This window comes from Camelus ferus, chromosome 2, assembly GCF_009834535.1.
Source record: "Camelus ferus isolate YT-003-E chromosome 2, BCGSAC_Cfer_1.0, whole genome shotgun sequence".
In the NCBI taxonomy this organism is placed as follows: Eukaryota; Metazoa; Chordata; class Mammalia; order Artiodactyla; family Camelidae; genus Camelus; species Camelus ferus.
The window spans coordinates 54573308-54593594 of NC_045697.1; the positions used below are offsets into that span (position 1 = coordinate 54573308).

At 32.9% G+C, this 20287-nt stretch overlaps 1 protein-coding gene across 4 annotated transcripts in view; it reads left to right on the forward strand.

Annotated features, from left to right (window-relative positions):
- Positions 1-20287, forward strand: part of CENPC (centromere protein C) — a 62701-nt gene that overhangs the window by 9325 nt on the left and 33089 nt on the right. For 3 of the 4 annotated variants that reach the window (XR_004312327.1, XM_032459145.1, XM_032459132.1), the window contains exons 5-8: positions 3586-3691; positions 10450-10735; positions 11549-11764; positions 14759-15369. Coding sequence is in view for 3 of the 4 variants with exons in the window: in XM_032459145.1 (XP_032315036.1) it covers positions 3586-3691; positions 10450-10735; positions 11549-11764; positions 14759-15369 (1219 nt within the window). In the remaining variant the exon portion in view is untranslated. The remainder of the gene's footprint in view (positions 1-3585; positions 3692-10449; positions 10736-11548; positions 11765-14758; positions 15370-20287) is intronic. The other variant, XM_032459154.1, reaches the window with a different exon arrangement.

Here is a 20287-nt window from a genome sequence, read left to right on the forward strand (position 1 = left end):
AGAAAAGGAGAACCTACTATATAGAAAGATATTATTGGGCACTTCTACTTTTTTTAAATAAAACCTTTTGCTTTGAGATAATTGTAGATTTACAAGCAGCTATAAGAAATAGTAGACTGGAAGACCCTGTAGGCTTTACCTAGTTTCCTGTAAAGGTACCTTCTTGCAAAAACTATAGTACAACATCACAAGTAGCGTACTGACACTGATGCAGACAGGATATAGAACAATTCCACCACTACAGGATCCCTTTTATCCTTTTATAGCAGTACTTACTTCTCTCTCACCCTCACCCACTCAGCTCCTGAAACCCCTAATCTGTTCTCCATTTCTACAATTTTGTTATTTCAAGAATGTTATTTAAATGGAGTCATATAGTATATAACTTTTTGGACTTGTCTTTTTCACTTAGTATAATTCTTTGGTGATTCATCCAGGATTTTGTGTATATCAATAATTCATTTCTTTTTATTGCTAAGAGGTATCTCATGATATAGATACACCACAGTTTGCTTAGCCACTCCCTTATCTCTTAGTTTTCTCGATTTAATTATCATGGTTTTAAAATTTGTTGATTTTCTGTGCACCTCTGACTAATTTGTCACCAGTTTTTCTGACAGAATGGTGAATGTATTCTCAGTGTATATAGACCCATCAAGTAATTTATCATTTTCAATTTTTTTCTGGAGATATCCTTTGTAGATTTCTCTACTCTGATTTTTGCTTCTGTCCACCCATAGGCTTGTCACATAGGTGTTGCTGTGTGACTTCCCTTTATCATCCAGGGAAGTTCCTTGTCTTTTCTCCTGTACTGCAGCTCATATTTCTTGGATCCCAAATCTTTTCTTTTTTTTGTTTGGTGGACTGATCCTTTAGTAGCTTCCTGAGAATTTAAGACCTTAAATGTTTGAAAATAGCATAACTTTACCCTCATGATGGATAATTACAGGTATAAAATTCTAGGTTGGAAATGATTTTCCGTCAGATTCCTAAAGACGTGCTCTTTTTTTTTAATAAAGCTTCTCGTGTTGTTGAGAATGCTGTTTTGACTCCTTGATCCTTTGTGAGTCACTATTTTTTCACATTTATAAGCTTTTAGAATCTTTTCATCTGTCTTTAGTGATCTGAAATTTCATGATATTTCTTGTTGTTAGGTTCTTCTAACTTTTTGTATTAGGATTTTTTGGTACAGTTCTATTTCCTGCAGGTAACTTTTTTGCTTACTTTGCTCATTGCCTTTTACACTAGAGCCTTTGGTCAGATGTACAGTGATCCTTAGTGGTCTCCTCACTTTTAAGAGTGTAAAACTAAAATGGTGATTGGAAACTCTACTTTCATAGTTAGAATTTTACATTGGTAGATTTTGCTGTGGTGTGATCTGTCTGGATCATGTCATTGTGGATGTCCAGATGCTAATATCTATAGGTTTTTTCTTCTTTTGGCTTGATAAGTTTCTCTGACAAAAAAATCTCTCCTGCTTGGGGGATCTGATTCTAACTACAGGTGTTCTCAGCCAGATGGGGCAAGAGGGAAGAGGTGCAATTTGAATACTTCCACTTAATATCTCTGTTTTCAGTGTGTTCTTATCTTCAACTGTGTCTCATGTCACTGAGCTCAGAGTCTCTCTGATTTGAAACTCAAGACAGTAAACATCTAATCTTCTGTTAGAGTTGGGAGAGGAGGGACTCCGTGACTGACTGCTTCGTATACATATTTTTAACAACTCTTCTCTTTGCAGGCCATACCTGGACCCCCTCTTTTAGAGGTGCCTTGTACCTTGATCTTACGGGTTTTTCCGTAAACATAAATCTGTGTGCTTCTGGGCTTTCTCCATTGCTAGCATATTTCTGCTCTTTCTGGGCTGGTTAGTTGCTGCTGATATGCTTTCCAACCTCAAAAAGTTTATTGACATCTCTCATCTACACTTTTTTTTCTCTTCATCCTTCTGGGTTTACACATGTTAAAAAATCCTTAGTGATGTCTCAGGAAGGAGCAGAATATTGTGAAAACTTACTTTTGTTACTTTTGTCATTGAGTTCCATAGTGTATCCACCGCTAGCAGTGTAGTGGCTCCATTATTTATGTATTCCCCTGTTGGCAGATTTTTAAGTTGTTTTCCCTCTATATCACAGTGATATAGTGAACACTTTTGTTTATACCTCCTTGTATACATGTTGTAAACTGAATTTCTCTAGGATATGCACATTTGAACTGCACTTGTTAAATATTGTCAATTTTTTCTGCAAAATTGTTCACTTGTTTTTTTTTCCTGCCTGCCGTGTATTGAGATTTCTCTTTTCTATATTTTTAAAATTTATAACTATGTATTTCAGATTTTCAAAAGAAAAAATATATGTACATAAGGTATTAAAAATAACAAATGAAAACCCATGTGACCATTCCTCAGTGTAAAAAATAACCAAAACCTTTGAAGCATCTATGTGCCCCTTTTTGATCCTATTCTTTTGCCTCTCCTCCCTGTGTAGAGGTAACCACTGTCTTAAATTTCATGTTCATCATTCTCATCCTTTGTTTTATAGTTTTACCACATATGGATGTGTGCTGACATTTATGTCAGCATTTCTTCCACTACTTATGACAGAGGTCCTACTGCCATCCATCCACATGTTGTGTGCTTCACTAGATAGGACTCATGAGTCTCTGCATGTAGTTAGGTGTACTCATGACTAAGATGTATTATAGGCATACAGTCAGGATACAAAGCCACTTCAGTTAGAGAAAAAGATGCATCAGGCAGAGTCTGGAGGAATCCATACCAGGCTTCCTATGTTCTCTAGAGGGGCCACAAAGAATACACTCATTGCATCCACCAGTGAAATGCCATAAAACATGTACAGTCTTTCTACTCTGGAAAGCCTTTTGAGACTTGGCCCATTTTATTGGGGGCTGGTTAAATATAACCCTCTGCTCACCAAAGTTCTGTATTCCCTGAGGGGAAAAAAAAGCAGGTGTTTACCATAAATCACATTGTTTATACAGACAGGCTGGCATAGCAGGTACAACCTTACCAGTTGGTAATGGAGGAAATATTTTGAAAGCCAGGTCCCTAGGTGCCAGCCAAAGACTAGTCCTGTAAGCAGGTTTTTAAGTGATCAGGCCTGCTACATTGACACTTCTTCTGCATAGAATGAATCTCTAAATACTATATATGTGTGTATATATATAGTTTTTCATGTTTTTGTGTCTGTTCTGAGCTTTACATAAATGAGATTATATACTTCTGCAACTTGTTTGTTGTTTAGCTAAATCATTCATATTGCTGTAGTTTATTCATTTCACTGTTGTATTTGTAATTTTATGTTATATGACTATATCATAATTTATCCAATCTTCTGTCAGAATAGGTTTTTAAAAGCTATTAGAATAATGTTTTTATGATAGCTTATATGAAATTTCAGTGTTACTAAACAATGTGAAATTGTTTTCTAAGTAGTTATTTAAGCTTGCATCTTTAACAGCTGATCTGTTGTTTTTAAATACTGTTTTTTTTCAGTTTAAAAGCAAATGTGTTTTATCAGAATTGGTAATTTAATAGAGCAGATCTAATGTTGTATCTCTTTTTAGACTCAGTGCCAGAAATCACATTCAAAGTCAGACCCAGTTTCTTCAAGAAAGAATGAAGCTTCCCTACAGTTAATTATAGAACCAAGTGAAGTTGTCAACAAATCAGGTTTGTAGCACCTCCATGGGTGATATTTGCCTACATATATTTAGAAAGGTAGAAATGCTGAAGGTAACATGTATGCTCGCTTAAATGACAAGGTCAGGGTCAGCCTGGGCAGAATTGTGAATGGATGAAGTTATTTTTGATTCCCTTTCACATCCATGGTCAGTGTTTTTTTTGTTTTTTTTGTTTTTTTTGACATGAGTAATAAGTTTTATCTATTATCTCTTTCTTTGTTTTAGTGGTAGGAATGTTGCTTATTAGGATGTAGTGAGAGACATTAACTAATAATTATTACAGAGATCATAACTTCAAGAGTTTTCAAATAGATTTCTTTTTTCTGTTTTTTTTTTTTTTTCCAGAACAACAATAAATATTTATTGTCTCACACAGTTTCTGTGGGTCAGGAATTTAGAAGCAGCTTTAGTTAGATGGTTCTGGCTTGTAATCTCTTAAGAGGTGGTAGTCAAGATGTTGGCCAGGGTTGCAGTCATCCGAAGGCTTGACTGGGCCTAAGGCTATATTTCCAGGATGTCTCACTCATGTGGGGCTGGTTGCTGGCAGGAAGCCTTTCTTCCCTCCCAGGTGGGCCTCTCCAGTGGCTTCTTGAGCAGTTTTTTTTTTTTTTTTAACTGAGGTATAATTGATATAACATTATATTAGTTTCAGTAATACAACATAAATGATTTGATAGTTGCATATATGTGGTCAGTATTCTTTTTCTCTCTTCTCCATTTTGTTCAGTTTCTTTTAGTCAGTTATATGTGCTGCTCCTTTTTAAAGTTTTATTTGCATTTTTTTCAAATTAGAAAAGTCCTTCATTTGAGGTAAGAGTCAAAGATTTAAAAGAAAAAGATACTTATCGTTACTGTCCTCATCCTGCTGAGATAGCTTTTGAATCCTTCCATATCTTCATTGGTTCTCCTGAGTGAAAACATATATATATATAAATAAATATAAATGTGTATGTACATGTGCACGCTTTCAGAAGAGGCTTTCCCAATTTTCTTTTATATCAGCAGTGTAAGAATCTTACCTACTAGGCTATTTATGATTCTACTTTTTTGCCAGTTTGATCAGTATTAAATGATCTCATTGTTACTTTAGTGTCTGTTTCTGTGATTATAACTGAGTTTGAACACCTTTTTATAAGTTTACTTTAATTGTCAAATATGTGGCTTTTTTCTTTTACAGCTTTTGAGTTTACTGTTTTGGTTAAAAGATCTTTTTTATCCTAAGTGTATATGTAATATCTTAGATTTTCATCTTAACATCTTTTTTTCTTTTTAATTTAAATTTTTAATCCATCTGGAATGTGTTTTGGTATATAATGTGACATAATATTATAATTTAATTTTTTTCCCAGGTGGTCAGTTGTGCCAGGTCTATTTATTAATTAAATAATTCATTCTCTTTGAATGTGCTACTTTCATCATGTATTAAATCTCACATATCATTCAATATACTTTTGAATTTTGTTTTATTTCTTTATTCTTGATGTCAACACAGTACTGCTTTACTAGTAGTTTTATAATATGTGCTGATATAAAGGTATTGATATTCACTATTCTTTCATTCTCAGACCTTTTTTCTTCTTATAAACTTTCAGTTTTATCTAATTTCTGATAAAATTTTATTGGGTTTTTAACTAAAAAATTACATTTAATTTGTATAGTAATTTTGTGAAAATTGATCTTTTTGTGTTATTTAAGTTTTCTACATGAGAACATATACATAGGTATTTATGTCCTTCAAAAGTGTATGAAGGGCACTATCAATAGCATGAAAGGATAACCCACAGAATGGGGGAAAATATTTGCATATAGTATACCTAATAAGAGCTTTATATCCAGAATATATAAAAAATTCCGGCAATTCAACAACAACAAAAGTAAACAACCCAGTTAAAAAGGGGACAAAGGACTTGAATAGACATTTCTCCAATTGGCCAATGAATGTGAAACAGTGGGTTAAATCCATTTTATTTGCATTGACTAATTGAGGTCATTTAAGTCCTCCAAGTGACATGTAGCCTGAATAACAAGATGTTTGCCTGAGTTGTTTTTTAGGAAGGTGAGATCAGCTGCATTTAGTTTGAGCTGAGCTGGTTAAGACTATATAGGACCACTGGCCCTTCAGCTGGATGGGCTTGAAGGTCCACTTGGTGACCATTTGACCGTTTATTAGAGTCCTGCGCAGAATGACGATTATTGCAACTTCTTTTTAATTACCTTTCCCCAAGCTCCCCACACTTTAGTCTCCCAGCTTGGCTGTCTTGTTAGTAAATCTCTTTGCTGCAAAACTCGGTGTCTCAGCATTTTGACTTGCTATGTGACTGACAAGTGGTTAGCAACTGCATGAAGAGTTGTTTAGCATATTAGTCAACAGAGAGAGTGCAAGAGAAGTGCAAATCAAAACCCCGGTGAGATAATGCTTTGTACATATTAGGATGGCTGTTATTTTTTTTAAAAATGAAAATAACAAATGTTGACAAGGATGTGAATAAATTGTGCATTGCTGAATGTGCAGCCACAGTGGAAACAGTTTGGTGGTTCCTCAGGAAACTAAATATGAAGTAATATTTCTACTTCTAGGTGTATATTCAAAAAAATTGAAAATAGGGACTCAAACAGACACTTGTACCCTAGTGTTTGTAACAGTATTATTCACAATACTTGAAAGGTGGAAACAACCAAAGTGTACCATTTACAAGTGAATGGACAAGCAATGTGGTACATGTGTGGAGTGGAATATTATTCAGCCATGAAAGAATGAAATTCTGATGTATGCTGCAACATGGAAGAACCTTAGAATCATTGTGCTTGAGAAATATATTCATTTAGTGACATAAATTTCCCTACCTACTGCTGTAGCTGCATCCCACAGACTTTGATATGTTGTGTGTTCTGTTCATTTTTATTTCTGTGTATTTTTTAAAAAATCCTTTGAGACTTTCTCTATAACCCATTGATTATTTAGGAGTGTGTTAATCAAAGTGTTTAAGGTTTTTCCCTTAGTGATTTCTTGATTTCTTTATGGCATAGCATATGCTATGTGATTTCAATTCTTTTAAATTTGTGAAGGTTTATTTTATCTTTATGAATATTTCATGGGCACTTAAAAATATGTATTTTGTTGTTGAGTGTAGTTGACCATAAATATCAATTATGGTGTATTACTAATTTTTACATTGTTAGATGTAATTTGCTAAACTTTTGTTGAGAATTTTTTTCATCTAAGTTAATGAGAGAGAGTGATTTGTAGTTTTCTTTCTTATGCTCTATTTGTGTGGCTTTAGTATTAAGGTAATGCTCATCAACCTTATAAAATGAGTTAGATTTTATTCCCCCTTCTAATTTCTGAAAGGGATTATATAAAATTGGTTTTAATTCTTTAAATTTTTGGTATAATGTTTCTCAGTGATATCATCTGGTCTGTGGGATTTCTTTTTCAAGAACTTTTAAGTTACAAATTCAATTCTTTAATAGTTATATAGGACTGTTTAGGTTATTTATTTAATCTTGGCACAATTTTGATAGTCTATGGTTTTTGAAGAATTGATCCATTTCTTCTAAGTTGTTGAGTTTATGAACTTAAAGTTGCAGCAGTATTACCCTGTTATTTTTTTAATGGCTGCAGGATCTGTCGTGATATACCATTTTATTCCGGATATTGGTGGTTTGTGTCTTGTCTTTTTATCTTTGCTAATTTTGTTAGAGGTTTATCATTTTTATTCACTTTTTAAAAAGAGCTAGCTTCTTGTTTCAGTAGTTTTCTGTATTGTGTTCCTGTTTTCATTGATTTCTGCTCTTATTTTTTCTATTCTTGTCATTGGTTTAGTTTTATTTTGTTCTTTTTTTAAAATTTTTGAGGTAGAATTTTTTATTTTTATACTTTGGTTTATAATCCAGTAGTATTTTATTAATTTTGTTATTCAGATTGTTCCAGCTTTGGCTATTAGAAGCTCTTTGGCTCCTATGCCCCTTTGACAGACCCCATTTTTATTGTTTTATTGCTATTGTTCTTGAATACTTCCTTCCCATCTGGAACTACAGGATGGTCCAGGCTCATCTTACATATTTCCTGCCCCTATCATTGAATCAGCCATTTCTCCAAGGACCCAATGGTTCTTCTTACTGAAGAATGGTATTAGGAACCAAGATCTTGTTGCTAGGTGTGTTGTCACTCGTGGGGTGTTACTGCTTTAGGACAGTCTTAACTGAGAGAGCAAGAAATATTTGTGTTTATCCTAACTGGTATGTATATACATATTTATAAATATTTTTCCGTGTAACTGTATCTGTATTAAGTTAAACATGAATTTAATTTTTAAAAATTATAGTAAAATAGTATCACATAAAACTTATCACTTTAAACATTTTTAAGTGTACAGTTCTTTGGCACTAAGGACATTCACATTATTTTCTGTCACCACTAAGCATCCACAGAACTTTTTCATCTTGCAAAGTTGACCTCTTTAAACTTCCACCCCCACTCTCCCAGCTTCTCGTAACTGTCATTCTACTTTCTGTCTCTGAATTTGACTGCTCTAAATACCTCATGCCAGTAGAACTGTGTAAATTTTGTCTTTTTGCAACTGGCTTATTTCACTTAGCATAATGTCCTCAAGTTTCAGCCATGTTGTAGCATGTGTCAGTATTTCCTTCCTTTTTTGTGTTTTGCTTTTGTTTTTTAATGTCGTATGGTTTATTTTATCATCTTTTAAAATTTTTAGGTCAAAAATTTTTTAATTGAGGTATAGTTAGTTTACTACATTGTGTCAGTTTCCTTCTTTTTTTAAAGCTGAATAATATTTCACTCTATATCATATTTTGTTTTATCCATTTATCCATTGATGGACATTTAGGTAGTTTCCACCTCTTGTCTTTTGTGAATAATGCTGCTATGAACACGGGTGTACAAATACTTCTTTGCTTTTAGTTCTTTTGGATATATATGCAAAAAAAGATCATATAGTAATTGTAGTTTTAATTTTTTGAGGAACCACCAAATGTCGTCCATACTGGCTGCATCATTTTACATTCCTACTAGCAATGCACAAGGATTCCAATTTTTCTGCATCTTCACCAGTACTTGTTATTTTCTTTCTTCTTTCCTTCCATCCTTCCTTCCTCCTTCCCTTGTTCCCTCCTTCCTTCCTTCCTTCCCTCCTTCCTTCCTTTGTAATAGCCTTTGTAATAGCCAATCTAATGAGTGCAAAGTAGTATCTTCCTGTGGTTTTTATTTGCTCGTCCTTATTGTTATTAGGGAATTTTAAAATTAAAGCAGTTAGATACCACTACACAACTTTAAGAATGGCTAAAATCCAAAAAACTGGCTCTCTTTTGTAGCTCCTATTTCTTTGAGAGTGTCTGTGTTTTTATTTGTTTCAAGATAATTGAATGTTAAGATATTTTTATGGTGGTTACTTTAAATAAATTTTTGTTAAATAATTCCAGCAACTGATTCATCTTGTCCGTTTTGGCTTCCATTGATCATGTATTCTTGTTCAGGTTCTGTTTTTTTTTCGGTTTTTGGTATGTGAGTCATTTTGATTACAGCTTCAACATTTAGCTTATAATGTTAAGGGACTATTGTATTTCAGTCTTTTGTTATAGCACATAGTAGTCCTGTTTTGGTTTAATGTGTAGGTTCTTGCCTACTTTTGTCCTAACAGTGGTATTTTGGTTTGTTTCATTTTCTGATGCTACAGGGAATTCACCAATATTGTCTGTTGTTGCTTAAGGCTTCAGGTTAGCAAATGTACCTTCTTCCTTCCAGCTTTCAGAATTCTATTGCTGTTGTTTGTTTTAGTTGTATTTAAAGGGAAAAGCAGGAAGAAGTGAGTCTATATCATTTTGTTCCAGAACCAAAAGCCCTTTTTTGGCTGTATTTTAAATTTTTGATCTTTGCTTTTTAAGAGTATGAATCAGTATGAGAATGAGTTACTACTCAGCCATTCTACTTTTTCTTTCATATTTGAAGGTTGAGGGTTAAAAAATATATATATTCTCTTTATATAGCTATAAGGATATATCTATCTATATATTCTCTTTATATGTATATATAAAGATATATCTATATATGCATCTGTTCTGTGTATGTGTAAGTATAAAATTGTGCTCATCTAGCTGCCCTAGTTACCTGACTCTTAACCTAAAGATTGAATCTCATAATTTCTCTAGGATTACTTCATTATTTTAGCGTATATAGATTGATTCAAATCTTAAAAATTTTTTTTTTTACTTTATTGTGGTAAGAACATTTCACATGAGATTTACCCTCTCAACAAATTTTTAAGTGTACAATAGAGTTTCATCATCTATAGGCACAACATTGTACAGTAGATCACAAAAACTTAATCTTGTATAACTGAAACTTTATAGCTGTTAATTAGCAACTCCTTATTTCTCCCTCCTTCCAGCCTTTGGCAGCCACTATTCTAGTCTTTCCTTCCATGAGTTTGACTATATTAAAATCTTGAATAAATTTACTATGTTAATGAAATTGTGAATTTTCTATGTTTGAGGATTTTAGTCATTTCAAAACTATGGAACATGCACCAAATACACCTTCCAGTTAATTAATTCCATTAATTATAACTTCTAAAGTACTTATGGATTTTAATCATAGATCTTTGATTATAAATTTAATGACCTGTGGTCTTTGGGAAACTTTCTAATTGTTGCTGAATTTTAAAAAGCACATTCGGTTCTAGTATTATTATTTACAGAGTTTTTAATATCTTCATAATTTTCTTCTAGTTCAGGCCCATGAGGTTCATCAGAAAATTTTGGCAACTGATGTTCATCCTAAAACTACATCTGACTCAAGAAAAATGTCAAATAAAAAACTAAAAGATCATCACAATGAAGCTGATGAGGAATTTTACTTATCTATTGGTTCACCTTCTGGTCTTTTGGATGCAAAAGCACCTTTATTGCAAGAGGCTGTTCTGTCTGCTGCCCAAAAGAGAGAGACCTACACTTCTGAAAATTCAGTAAATATGCTGCCTTCAAGCACAGAGATTTCTCATAAAACCAAAAAAAGGTGAATTTTTATTTATTTAAAAAGTATCAATCTTACTGTAAAAATTTTACCTTTTATATTAAAAAGTGAGTAATTTAGGTTTATATATATGTGTGTGTGTGTGTGTATTTTTTTTTTTTTTCTTTTTAGTGGAGGTACTGGGTATTGAACCCAGGACCTTGTGCATGCTAAATATGCACTCTACCACTGAGCTGTACCCTCCCCTCTTAAGATTTTGCTACTCAAGGTGTGATCCGTGGCTTAGAATCAAGAGCAATGGCATTATCTAGATGCCAGTTAGACATCTTTAATTCTTTTTTCTTCTTTTTTATTTTAATCTATTTATTTAGTGAAAGTATTGGGAATTGAACCCAGGACCTTGTGCAGCTTTACCATTGAGCTATGCCTGTTTGAAATGTGGAATCTCAAATCCTATGCTAGACCTACTGAATCAGAATCTACATTTTAATAAGATTCTCCATATGATTCAAATTCATATTAAATGATTCAAATTCATATTAAATGATTCAAATTCATATTAAATGTTTGAGAACTAGTGCTCTAAGTTTTATATATATATATATATCTTTGTTACATGATTTAACCATTCTTTTTCTCTTATTTTTTTCTATTGACAAATACAAAATTTATTTTTTCTGAGCAATTTGCAGTGTGTATTTTGTATAAGAGAAACACATCAGCATTTACAAATTTTAAATAACGGCCTGTTGGAAAATTCTTTAAATGGTTGTAGTCACTGTAAGAGAATTCAGGAAAACTCTTAACTCAGCAAGTGGTGGGAACATTCAGCATGTCTTCTTTTTAACCTTTTAGGTTAAACTTTGAAGATAAGGATGTTTTGAAGAAAGTAGACATAGCAAATACAGTATCAGAGATAGAGGATAAAATACCAGAAGGATCACAAGAGAGTAAACAGTCAGGAACATCTCAAAAAAGAATACAAGATTCAAAATATGAAAATCAACCACAAGCTAGAAAGAGTTTTTCAACAATGTTTTTAGAAACTGTAAAAAAAAAAAGTGAATCCAGGTGAGTTATTAAGATACTGTGCACATTTTTCTTTCACATTGCATGAACAATATCTAATGTTTTTAATGCTGTTTAACTAGAAGTTAATCATAATTGACACAGTTTTTAACTGAAATTGTGCCTAACCCATAAGGAGAGTGTAGTTTCATACCAGTAAATTAATCCTAAAGCCATCATCTAATGGATACTAAATCAGATGTGAAAGATAATAAGTTTATTCAGCTTTCATTGCTTCTGCTCATCAGCAATTTCTAATATGTATGGTATCAAAGAATAAAGGCAGTATTTGGAAACAGAATTATGTCAGGGTGCCTGTATTTCACTATAAGGGTTTTAACTATTTTTTTCTATTTCTTTTGATTGTGTCAGTAAAAGGATAGTCCTAAAGTAAGTTTTAATCTGTTCCCTACTTAAAAACCTTCAGTGGTTCCACAGTGTCCATATGGTGATTATTAACTGTGGCTGCACATTAGAGTTAACTAGAATTCATGGCAGCTAAGGTTGAGAACCGCTGGTCTATAGTATAAACATCAGACTTGTCAGCTGGTATTTAAGGCCTTCACTGTCACTACTGAACTGTTTCTACCAACTTGGTTACGTACTTGGAGTTGTCCCGGCTTTGGCACACCTTTTTCCCTTGTATGCCAATCTGCATTTTCTTCCAAGGGCCATGGTAGGCTTCTGAATTTTTCCAAGTCCCACTCCAGTGTTTCTTAAAATAATTTCTTGCCTGTATTATAGTTTACCTCTTTTATGTATGTCTTTCTTAGTAGGTTAAGATACAAGCCCTTCTTTCCAGGAGTTTGGTTTCTTTTTTGTGATATCTGAAAGAATGCTAGTGAATATATTAGACAGGTTTTATAAAAACATGATGAATGAAAATTCCTCTTTTGTTCAATCTCTTTTCCCATAGTTGACTCCTCCTCCCAACCCCCATTTCCCTCCCTCCTATACTCCCTGTCCCTGTATGTGTGTGTGTATAAATTCTGTGTATATATATATACACACACATATATGTGTGTGTGTGTGTGTGTATATACATAAACATCTTTTACTCCTTTTATGGATGTTGTCCCCACCATCTGATACAAATAGATTACACTTATGGGCTAATTATATCTATGTCCAAAAAAGTAAGTATTTAAAAAAATTTTTTTTTTTTTCAAATGAGCTAGTGCATAAGTGTTTAATTTCTATAACCAGATGTAACTACTCACTATTCCTGGTACTTTTTTGCTTCTTTGCTTTTACTTACGCTCTTTTACTGCCTTTCTTGCATTTCCTCATGACCAAATCATAGCCATCCTTTAACATCCAACTCAAATACCACAGTCTTTCTTGATTTTTCCATCTAGCCAGAAGTCATCTTTCTGTATTCTGAATTTTAATAGTGTTGTCTTGGTCCATTTGGGCTGCTATAACAGACCAACATAGTCTGGGTGTCTTACTAACAATAGAAACTTATTTCTCACAGTGCTGGAGGCTGGGAAGTCCAAGATCAAGGCTCAAGTAGATTCAGTGTCTGGTGAGGCCTGCTTCCTGGTTCAGAGATGGCTGTCTTCTTGCTGTAACCTCAGATGGCAGAAGGCAGCCAGGGGGCTCTCTGGGGTCTCTTTTAGAAAGGTAGTAATTCCATTAATGAATATTCCACCCTCATGACCTAATCACTTCCTAAAGGCCCCACCCTCAAATACCATCACTTTGGGGATTAGGTTTCAGTTTATGAATTTTGGAGGTATGTAAACATTTGATCTGTAGTGTCAAGATTGTTTCCTAAGAATATCTATGGTTTGAATAACTTTGAAATTATAGAAGTCTCTTGAAGTAGAATAGAGGAGTGGATTTGGACAGTTCTTGTTGGCTGGTTTGGGAAGGCTTTATTTTTAAATACTTAATATTACTTCTTTAATATATGGAATTTATAGATATTACAAATAATATACAATAAAACAAGTATATTTATAACATTTCTTTATATTGCTTTCTTTTAGATTTTCTAGTTTTCTAAGTATATAAACTTGTAAGACTCTACCTATTAGAAGACTATATTTCTTAGCATATATGTATATGCATACATACTTACATTATAAAATTTACCAGGGGTTTGAGATTAGAGAAGTAGAGAACATATTTTTATTTAATCTTTTTTTTGTATCTTAAAAAAGAGAAAAAAAAACTAGACATGGTAATCTAATTCTTCCTTTCTAGCATTTTTTCCGTTGTGTCTAAAAATAGTTATACATCCTTACTCAAGTGAAAAAGGCAGAAACAGGAGTACATATTCTAGCTTGTAATTGGGATGTGTTTATTTTTGCATATTCCACTCCAGTATGTGGTTTGCTCAAGGCTGTTGTCATAAAAAGGAAGGAAATACAAAATGAGTTCATCAGATTACCAACTTTTGAATAATTCCTTCCTTCTCTAGAAAGCTTTTCCAACTAATTGGAAGAGGTGCTATGTAATCCCAGTGTTTACCTTTCTAGATACACTCCATTTATTGCTATACTCTGATTACAGTATTAAAACACATATGAAAATTTCTGTGATTTATCAAACTTAAAATGAATTTTTACATAAAATAATCTATAATTTAGCAGTGTTTTCTTGGAATATTAGACTTTATGATGTCTCAGAAATAATCTTATTTTGGATGTGAAGAAATTCAAGCCTCAAGAAATATCTATACAAACACAAATGGCATACATTTTTGTACTGTCAGTCAGTGTATCTGGGCTATCTCTGGGTTTCATCTGTTTAATATATGTAATGAGTGGAGGAACATCAAATTAGTTGATACCTAGGCTTCCTTCTAGCTCTAAATTCCTGTGATCACATTAGTGTTATAAATGAGTGTGCTCAGATATTATAGAAATGTAAAAGGATGGAGTGATTTTAAAAGATAACGAAAAATGAGGAAATATGAACTGCTCTTTAAAGCAAAGGTAAAAGCTTTACTTTTTTTGAGCTATTATTTATTATAACATTTTGTTTTAGTTCTGTTGTTAGGCATATAGCAACTGCTCCACCTCACTTATCTCCTACAAATAATACGAAGTTATTAGAAGATGAATTTATAATTGATGAATCAGATAAAAGTTTTGCCAATGAGTCTTGGATTACTATACCAAGAAAGGCTGGGCCTCTGAAACAACACACAGTATCCCCTGCTGAGAGCACTGCACCCCTTCAAAGGAAGAAGTCAAGAGAAAAACATGACAATGTATCATCTGCAACTTTCACAAGTAACAAACATTCTGGCAAAGCTCACTCAGTAGAGAAATCTCAGCCCTCTGAACAAAAAATACTGGGTAAGAGTTGTGCTTTGACGGATGAAATGGAAAATAATTGCAAATCTACAAAATATGAAATGTATCCTGAGAATGCAAAAAAATCATCTGGAAACAAAAGGACTGTAAAACAAAAACAGGGAAGAAAATTTAAGGCCAGTGTAGTTGAAGAACAAGTTGTTATGGAACAGTCTAAAGATAAAAATATAAATAAATCACGTGTTGCTCAAGACAAGTTACAAAGAAATTCAGACCGAAATACAGAAGAGTGTGGAGAGAGAAATGTTCAAATTTCCCCAAAACAGTTGCTACCTGTGGGTAAGTGTTTATATTAGATAAAGCTATGAATATTATTCCACCACTTTGTGTTTTTGTAATATTCCTATTTTGCTTTGGGAAGTAGGCAGAGTAAACTTAATTCTATAAAGAGCCTCAAATCCCTACAGACTCTTCTCTAGAATCTCTTTATTTTACATTGTAATTCCAATTTACAATTCCAGGTCACTTGATTTTTTTGCGTAGCTTTTAAGATAGCAGCATATATAAGGGGAGAAGTGAAAGGCAAAAGCTTAGTAAACCAGGTAGTTACCAGAACACATCATATGTTCTTGAGGGTTATTAAAATATAAATTGGGAAAAAGTCTCAGTTGGTGGGGCTAGTTCTTGCAGATGAAAATTCATACTCTTCTATTCCATTATTACTCATTTATCTAATAGTCATTAAATGTCAGGCACTGTAGTAGCCTGTGAAATTACAAAGATTACTAATGCACATTTTCATCATTCAAAAAGATCAATCTGGTGGGGTCTGTAACAGGACCAGCATATAAATATACATCCACAGGATGATAACAGAAGCATGGAGAATAATCATATAATTAATATCTTAATAAATCTTTTTATCTTGGGTTATTATGTCATTTATCATCCCAACTGGGACACATGAGAATAGGGGAGGATGTCAGGACAGTAAGCATAAACTAGGATTGTCCCAGATGTACGTGAAGTATGGCCTCCCTCCTTATGTCATCACTGTATAAGTGATTGAGGTTTGTAATGATGACACTATCATGAAGAAAAGATCAATTTGTGCTGTTTGTATCACTTTCTAAGTAACAGAGAGAAAAGAGAGTTTTTACAAAAAGAATCTTCTCCAGAATAGTTAATGGAATATAAAACACTCATTTTGTTTACTTTATTATTACCTTATATGTGTGTAATATAATTTAATCCTTCTTAACAATACTATAAGGTAGGAGATAACACTCAAAAGAAATTAAATATTGGTCGAGGATCTGTCCCAACGTAGAGCTCATATTTTTTCAGTTCTATCAAGAAGTTTTGAAATAAGTGAAAATATTGTTGATTCTCAAATGGAAAAATGTTAGCTAATGGGAAAACTTTCTTGGCCAGAATTATATATTTGCCTGAAGGTTCTAAATGACTATACTCTATTGCTAATATAGAGGGGAGAGAGAGTATATTAAAGCACAATACCTAAGCTAGCTTTTATAAAATTAAATTCCTCTTTAATATAGGTTATCATTTACTCAGTTATTTTAGCTTTCATTTTATATAGTAACATAGACTTTATATCACCTGAAATAATAATAGTTTTCGCACTCCACATTTTCAGACTTTGTATGTGTCTTTGTGTGTTTGATAAATTCTACTTAGAATAGAAGGAAAAATGATCTATTTTGTAGTCTTCTTTTGTAAATGTCAGATATGTCCCACATTTTTTTTTATTAGAATTGTTCTTTTTTCTTTTGCTTTCTTTTTCTTTTTGCTTCATTCTGTTTCTAATTAGCTGTTGGTTATTTTAAGAAGATACAGCATAAATAATCTAACTGAATGGAGAATGATAGTTAACATTACAAGAACGCTATTTTCTTACTAGTTCCTTAAGTAGAATATGAATTCACAAAGTTTGAAGGTACAAAATTTTGGTTTATCCGTAATTTCTTAGGAAAAACATTATATCAAGGAAGTATCTTAAGTTATGAAGTTATATATATTACGTATTAAAGTTATAAAGTCTCTTAAATTATAAATGTTAAACATTTATTAAGTACCTGCTATATTTTGCACACTAATTTTTGTGTATATTAAAATTTTCTTCATCTAGATTGGTTAGTGAATATAGCATTCTAATTAGTTAACATACCAATTGTATTAATTTTCTTTTGCTGTCTTAACAACTTACTACATACTCAGTGACTTAAAACAACACACATTTATTATCTTATATTTCCGTGAGTCAGGAGTCTTAAATGGATCTTACTGGGTTAAAATCAAGGTGTTGACAAGGTTTTTGTTCCTTTTAGGAGAGAATCTGTTTCCCTGCTTTTTCCAGCTTCTTGAAGTCACCTATGTTCCTTAAATCCTGGTTCCCCTCAAAACCAGCAGTGCCAGCCTTCTCTCATCTTTCAAATTTCTCCTGCCTCTTTTTCCGTCATCCTATCTCTCTCCCTCTGACCACAGCTTTTAGGGACACATGTAATTGTATTGGGCCATCCTGGATAATCCAGGATAATCTCCCTGTTTTAAGGGTTATAGCCTTAATCATATCTCTGAAGTCTCTTCCCATCTAAGATAGTATTTTCACATATTTTGTGATTAGGGTGAATACATCTTTGGGGGGCCATTACTGACAACGGTATCAGTTGTCAAAGACTAAAGATGGAGATAAGTTAATTTCAAAGAAATTTTTTTACTCTGAAGATAATTTTCCTTTAATTAACAGGGCACTTGACATACTTGTAATGCCTAAACTGATGACTTAGATTGAGCAAATAGACTTTTCCACTTTTGTTGTCTCACAGACTTCTCAAACTGATCATATTGGAAACTAAATTCCTCCAAACTTGTTCCTCCTCTAGTTTTCAGTATCTTCATAAATGGAGCCATAATGAATCTATTAGCTCAAGAAAGAAATCTAATTCATCCTTAACTCCTGTTTCCTTTACCTAGCAACCCATATAAAATCAATAAGTCTTTTGACTTCTCCCTAAGTAGCTTTCAAATATATTACTTTTCTCCATTCCTCCTTAGCCAACTATAGAGTAATTTATTTCTTGGATTATTGTAGCAGTTTATGCACATACCCTCTTACTTTTGTCTCCCTCTGCAGATGTATCTTCTGGGTTGCTTTGTAATGAATTTTTTCCAGTTCCATAAACAGACCACTTTCTCAACTGTGGGCCTTTTAATATGCACTTCCTTTTGCTTAGAAAATTTTTCCTAAATTCCCTGGGTTCCCTACCAAGCTTTATACTCAGTATAAATAGCACTTTTCTTGATTAATATCCCTCAACCCTGTATGTTCCTGTGTATGCTTCAATAGCACTTTTCATTTTACCATATAATTACTTGCTGAATATGTCTTGTATTCTAGAGTCTAGACTGAAATCTGTATGAGAATAGGGACTGTATCTATGCTATTCCTAAAGTAGTCCCCAGATCTTAGCCTTAGTAGTTTTGTGGGTCACTAAAATATATTATCAACAGTGACAGAAGTATTACTCTATTTTTGATAAATACTTTTTTGTGTTTATTAAAACATGCCTCATCTTCAGAATCCTACTCCTTTACATGTAAATACACAAAATTTTCTACAGTAATCACTTATTTTTTTTTCTAACTATTGCCGTGCTTATGACATATATCCCCTCAGTTTTAACTCTCTTCACATAACCAGCTGTTTCATGTATCAGTTTTGTCTTCTATATATGTTCCTGTTTATTAGTTTTCTAAGTTCATTGTCATTCAGTTTCTAACCTTTCCTGATCTAGAACTAGATTCTGAAATGGTGTTCTTAATTGTTCTGTTTTTCACTTTGTATGATTTTTTTTTTCTGTAACATGGTCCAAATCTTTGATAATAGCATTTTTCCCTTGAATTCTTTTGCCCTAAATCATTGTTCAGATTGTTTTTTTTCTGTTTTTTTTTTTTAAATCGATTCATGAACATGGATAGTAATCTCTGTCATCCTGAGTCCCTTTCATTTGTTAGAGCAGTTTCTGAGGATATTTTTGACAAACATAAGGGAAGAAAAAAAGGGAACAAACAGAAGAAAAGGAGTTGGAGAAGAGAGATGAGGGTGGAGATGTAGGGGGCAGAAAAATGCTACTTGTCAGTGAAGATTCTTGCTGTTGTACAGGTACTTACTTAAACTACTGCTCAGTGGCAGACACGTTCAAAGTTCTTATCCTTGCTTTAGTGTTTTATAAATTTGACTCTTTATTATTTTCTATATCCATTCCCTAAAAGATCTTACTTACTGTCAGATTTATGCTTTGTGGTGACTATTTAAGTGTCTCCCATTCTCACCACTTCCAAAATATTGGTTGATACTGTTATTAAGCACAATATTGGTAAAGTAGATTATATTCTCTTTTTCTCAAGATTTTTGTACCTGGCTCAGTATAATTAAGGCTAATATTCTTCTTTTACTCTTTTTATCAGCATGAATCAGTTCTCTTTGTCCCAAATTTTAAGTATTGACAAATCCTATAACTTATTCTCAAAATAGAGTCAGAGAGTGATACTGCTTTATGGGATCTTGACAGAATTTGCTTCATTTCATTCTCTGTCCCTTTACTCCCCAATCAAATTTAACTGGGAGAATGACTAAGCACTTAGAACAGTACTTTTCATACTTGCATGTGCTTTTGGATTCTCTCGAGAGTCTTGTTAAAATACTGATAAATAAGTTGATTAAGTATGTCTGGAGTGAGATCCAAAATCTGTATTTCTAAACATTCTATCCCAGGTGATGCTGATATAACTGGTTTGTGAACCACATTTTGGGTGTCACAATTTAGATGAGCATCTAAAATAGCTTATGCTAGGTAGCAATTTTGCTGTTATCATTGCCTAGTGAAATACAGGCTTCACCCTAAATTCATTATTTTGATGACTTTTTATTGTGCACCATACACAATATTATATGCTGTAGGTAATAAAGATGACTAAGGTGCAGTTTTCATTCTAGCCTAATTAAACACTGGTTAATACATGATGCTGTAATATTCTGGTTCTCTGCCATGTTTCTTTGTTTGATTTACTTTTGTGTCTTCTTGATTACTTTTCCTCATTTCATCTATAAATTTTGGTGACTATCTCCATATTCCCCAAGTTGATTTTCTGTCTGGATGATCTATCCATTGATTTAAATGGGATGCAAAGTTCCCTATATTGCTGTTACTGTCAGTTTCTCCCTTTATATCCATTA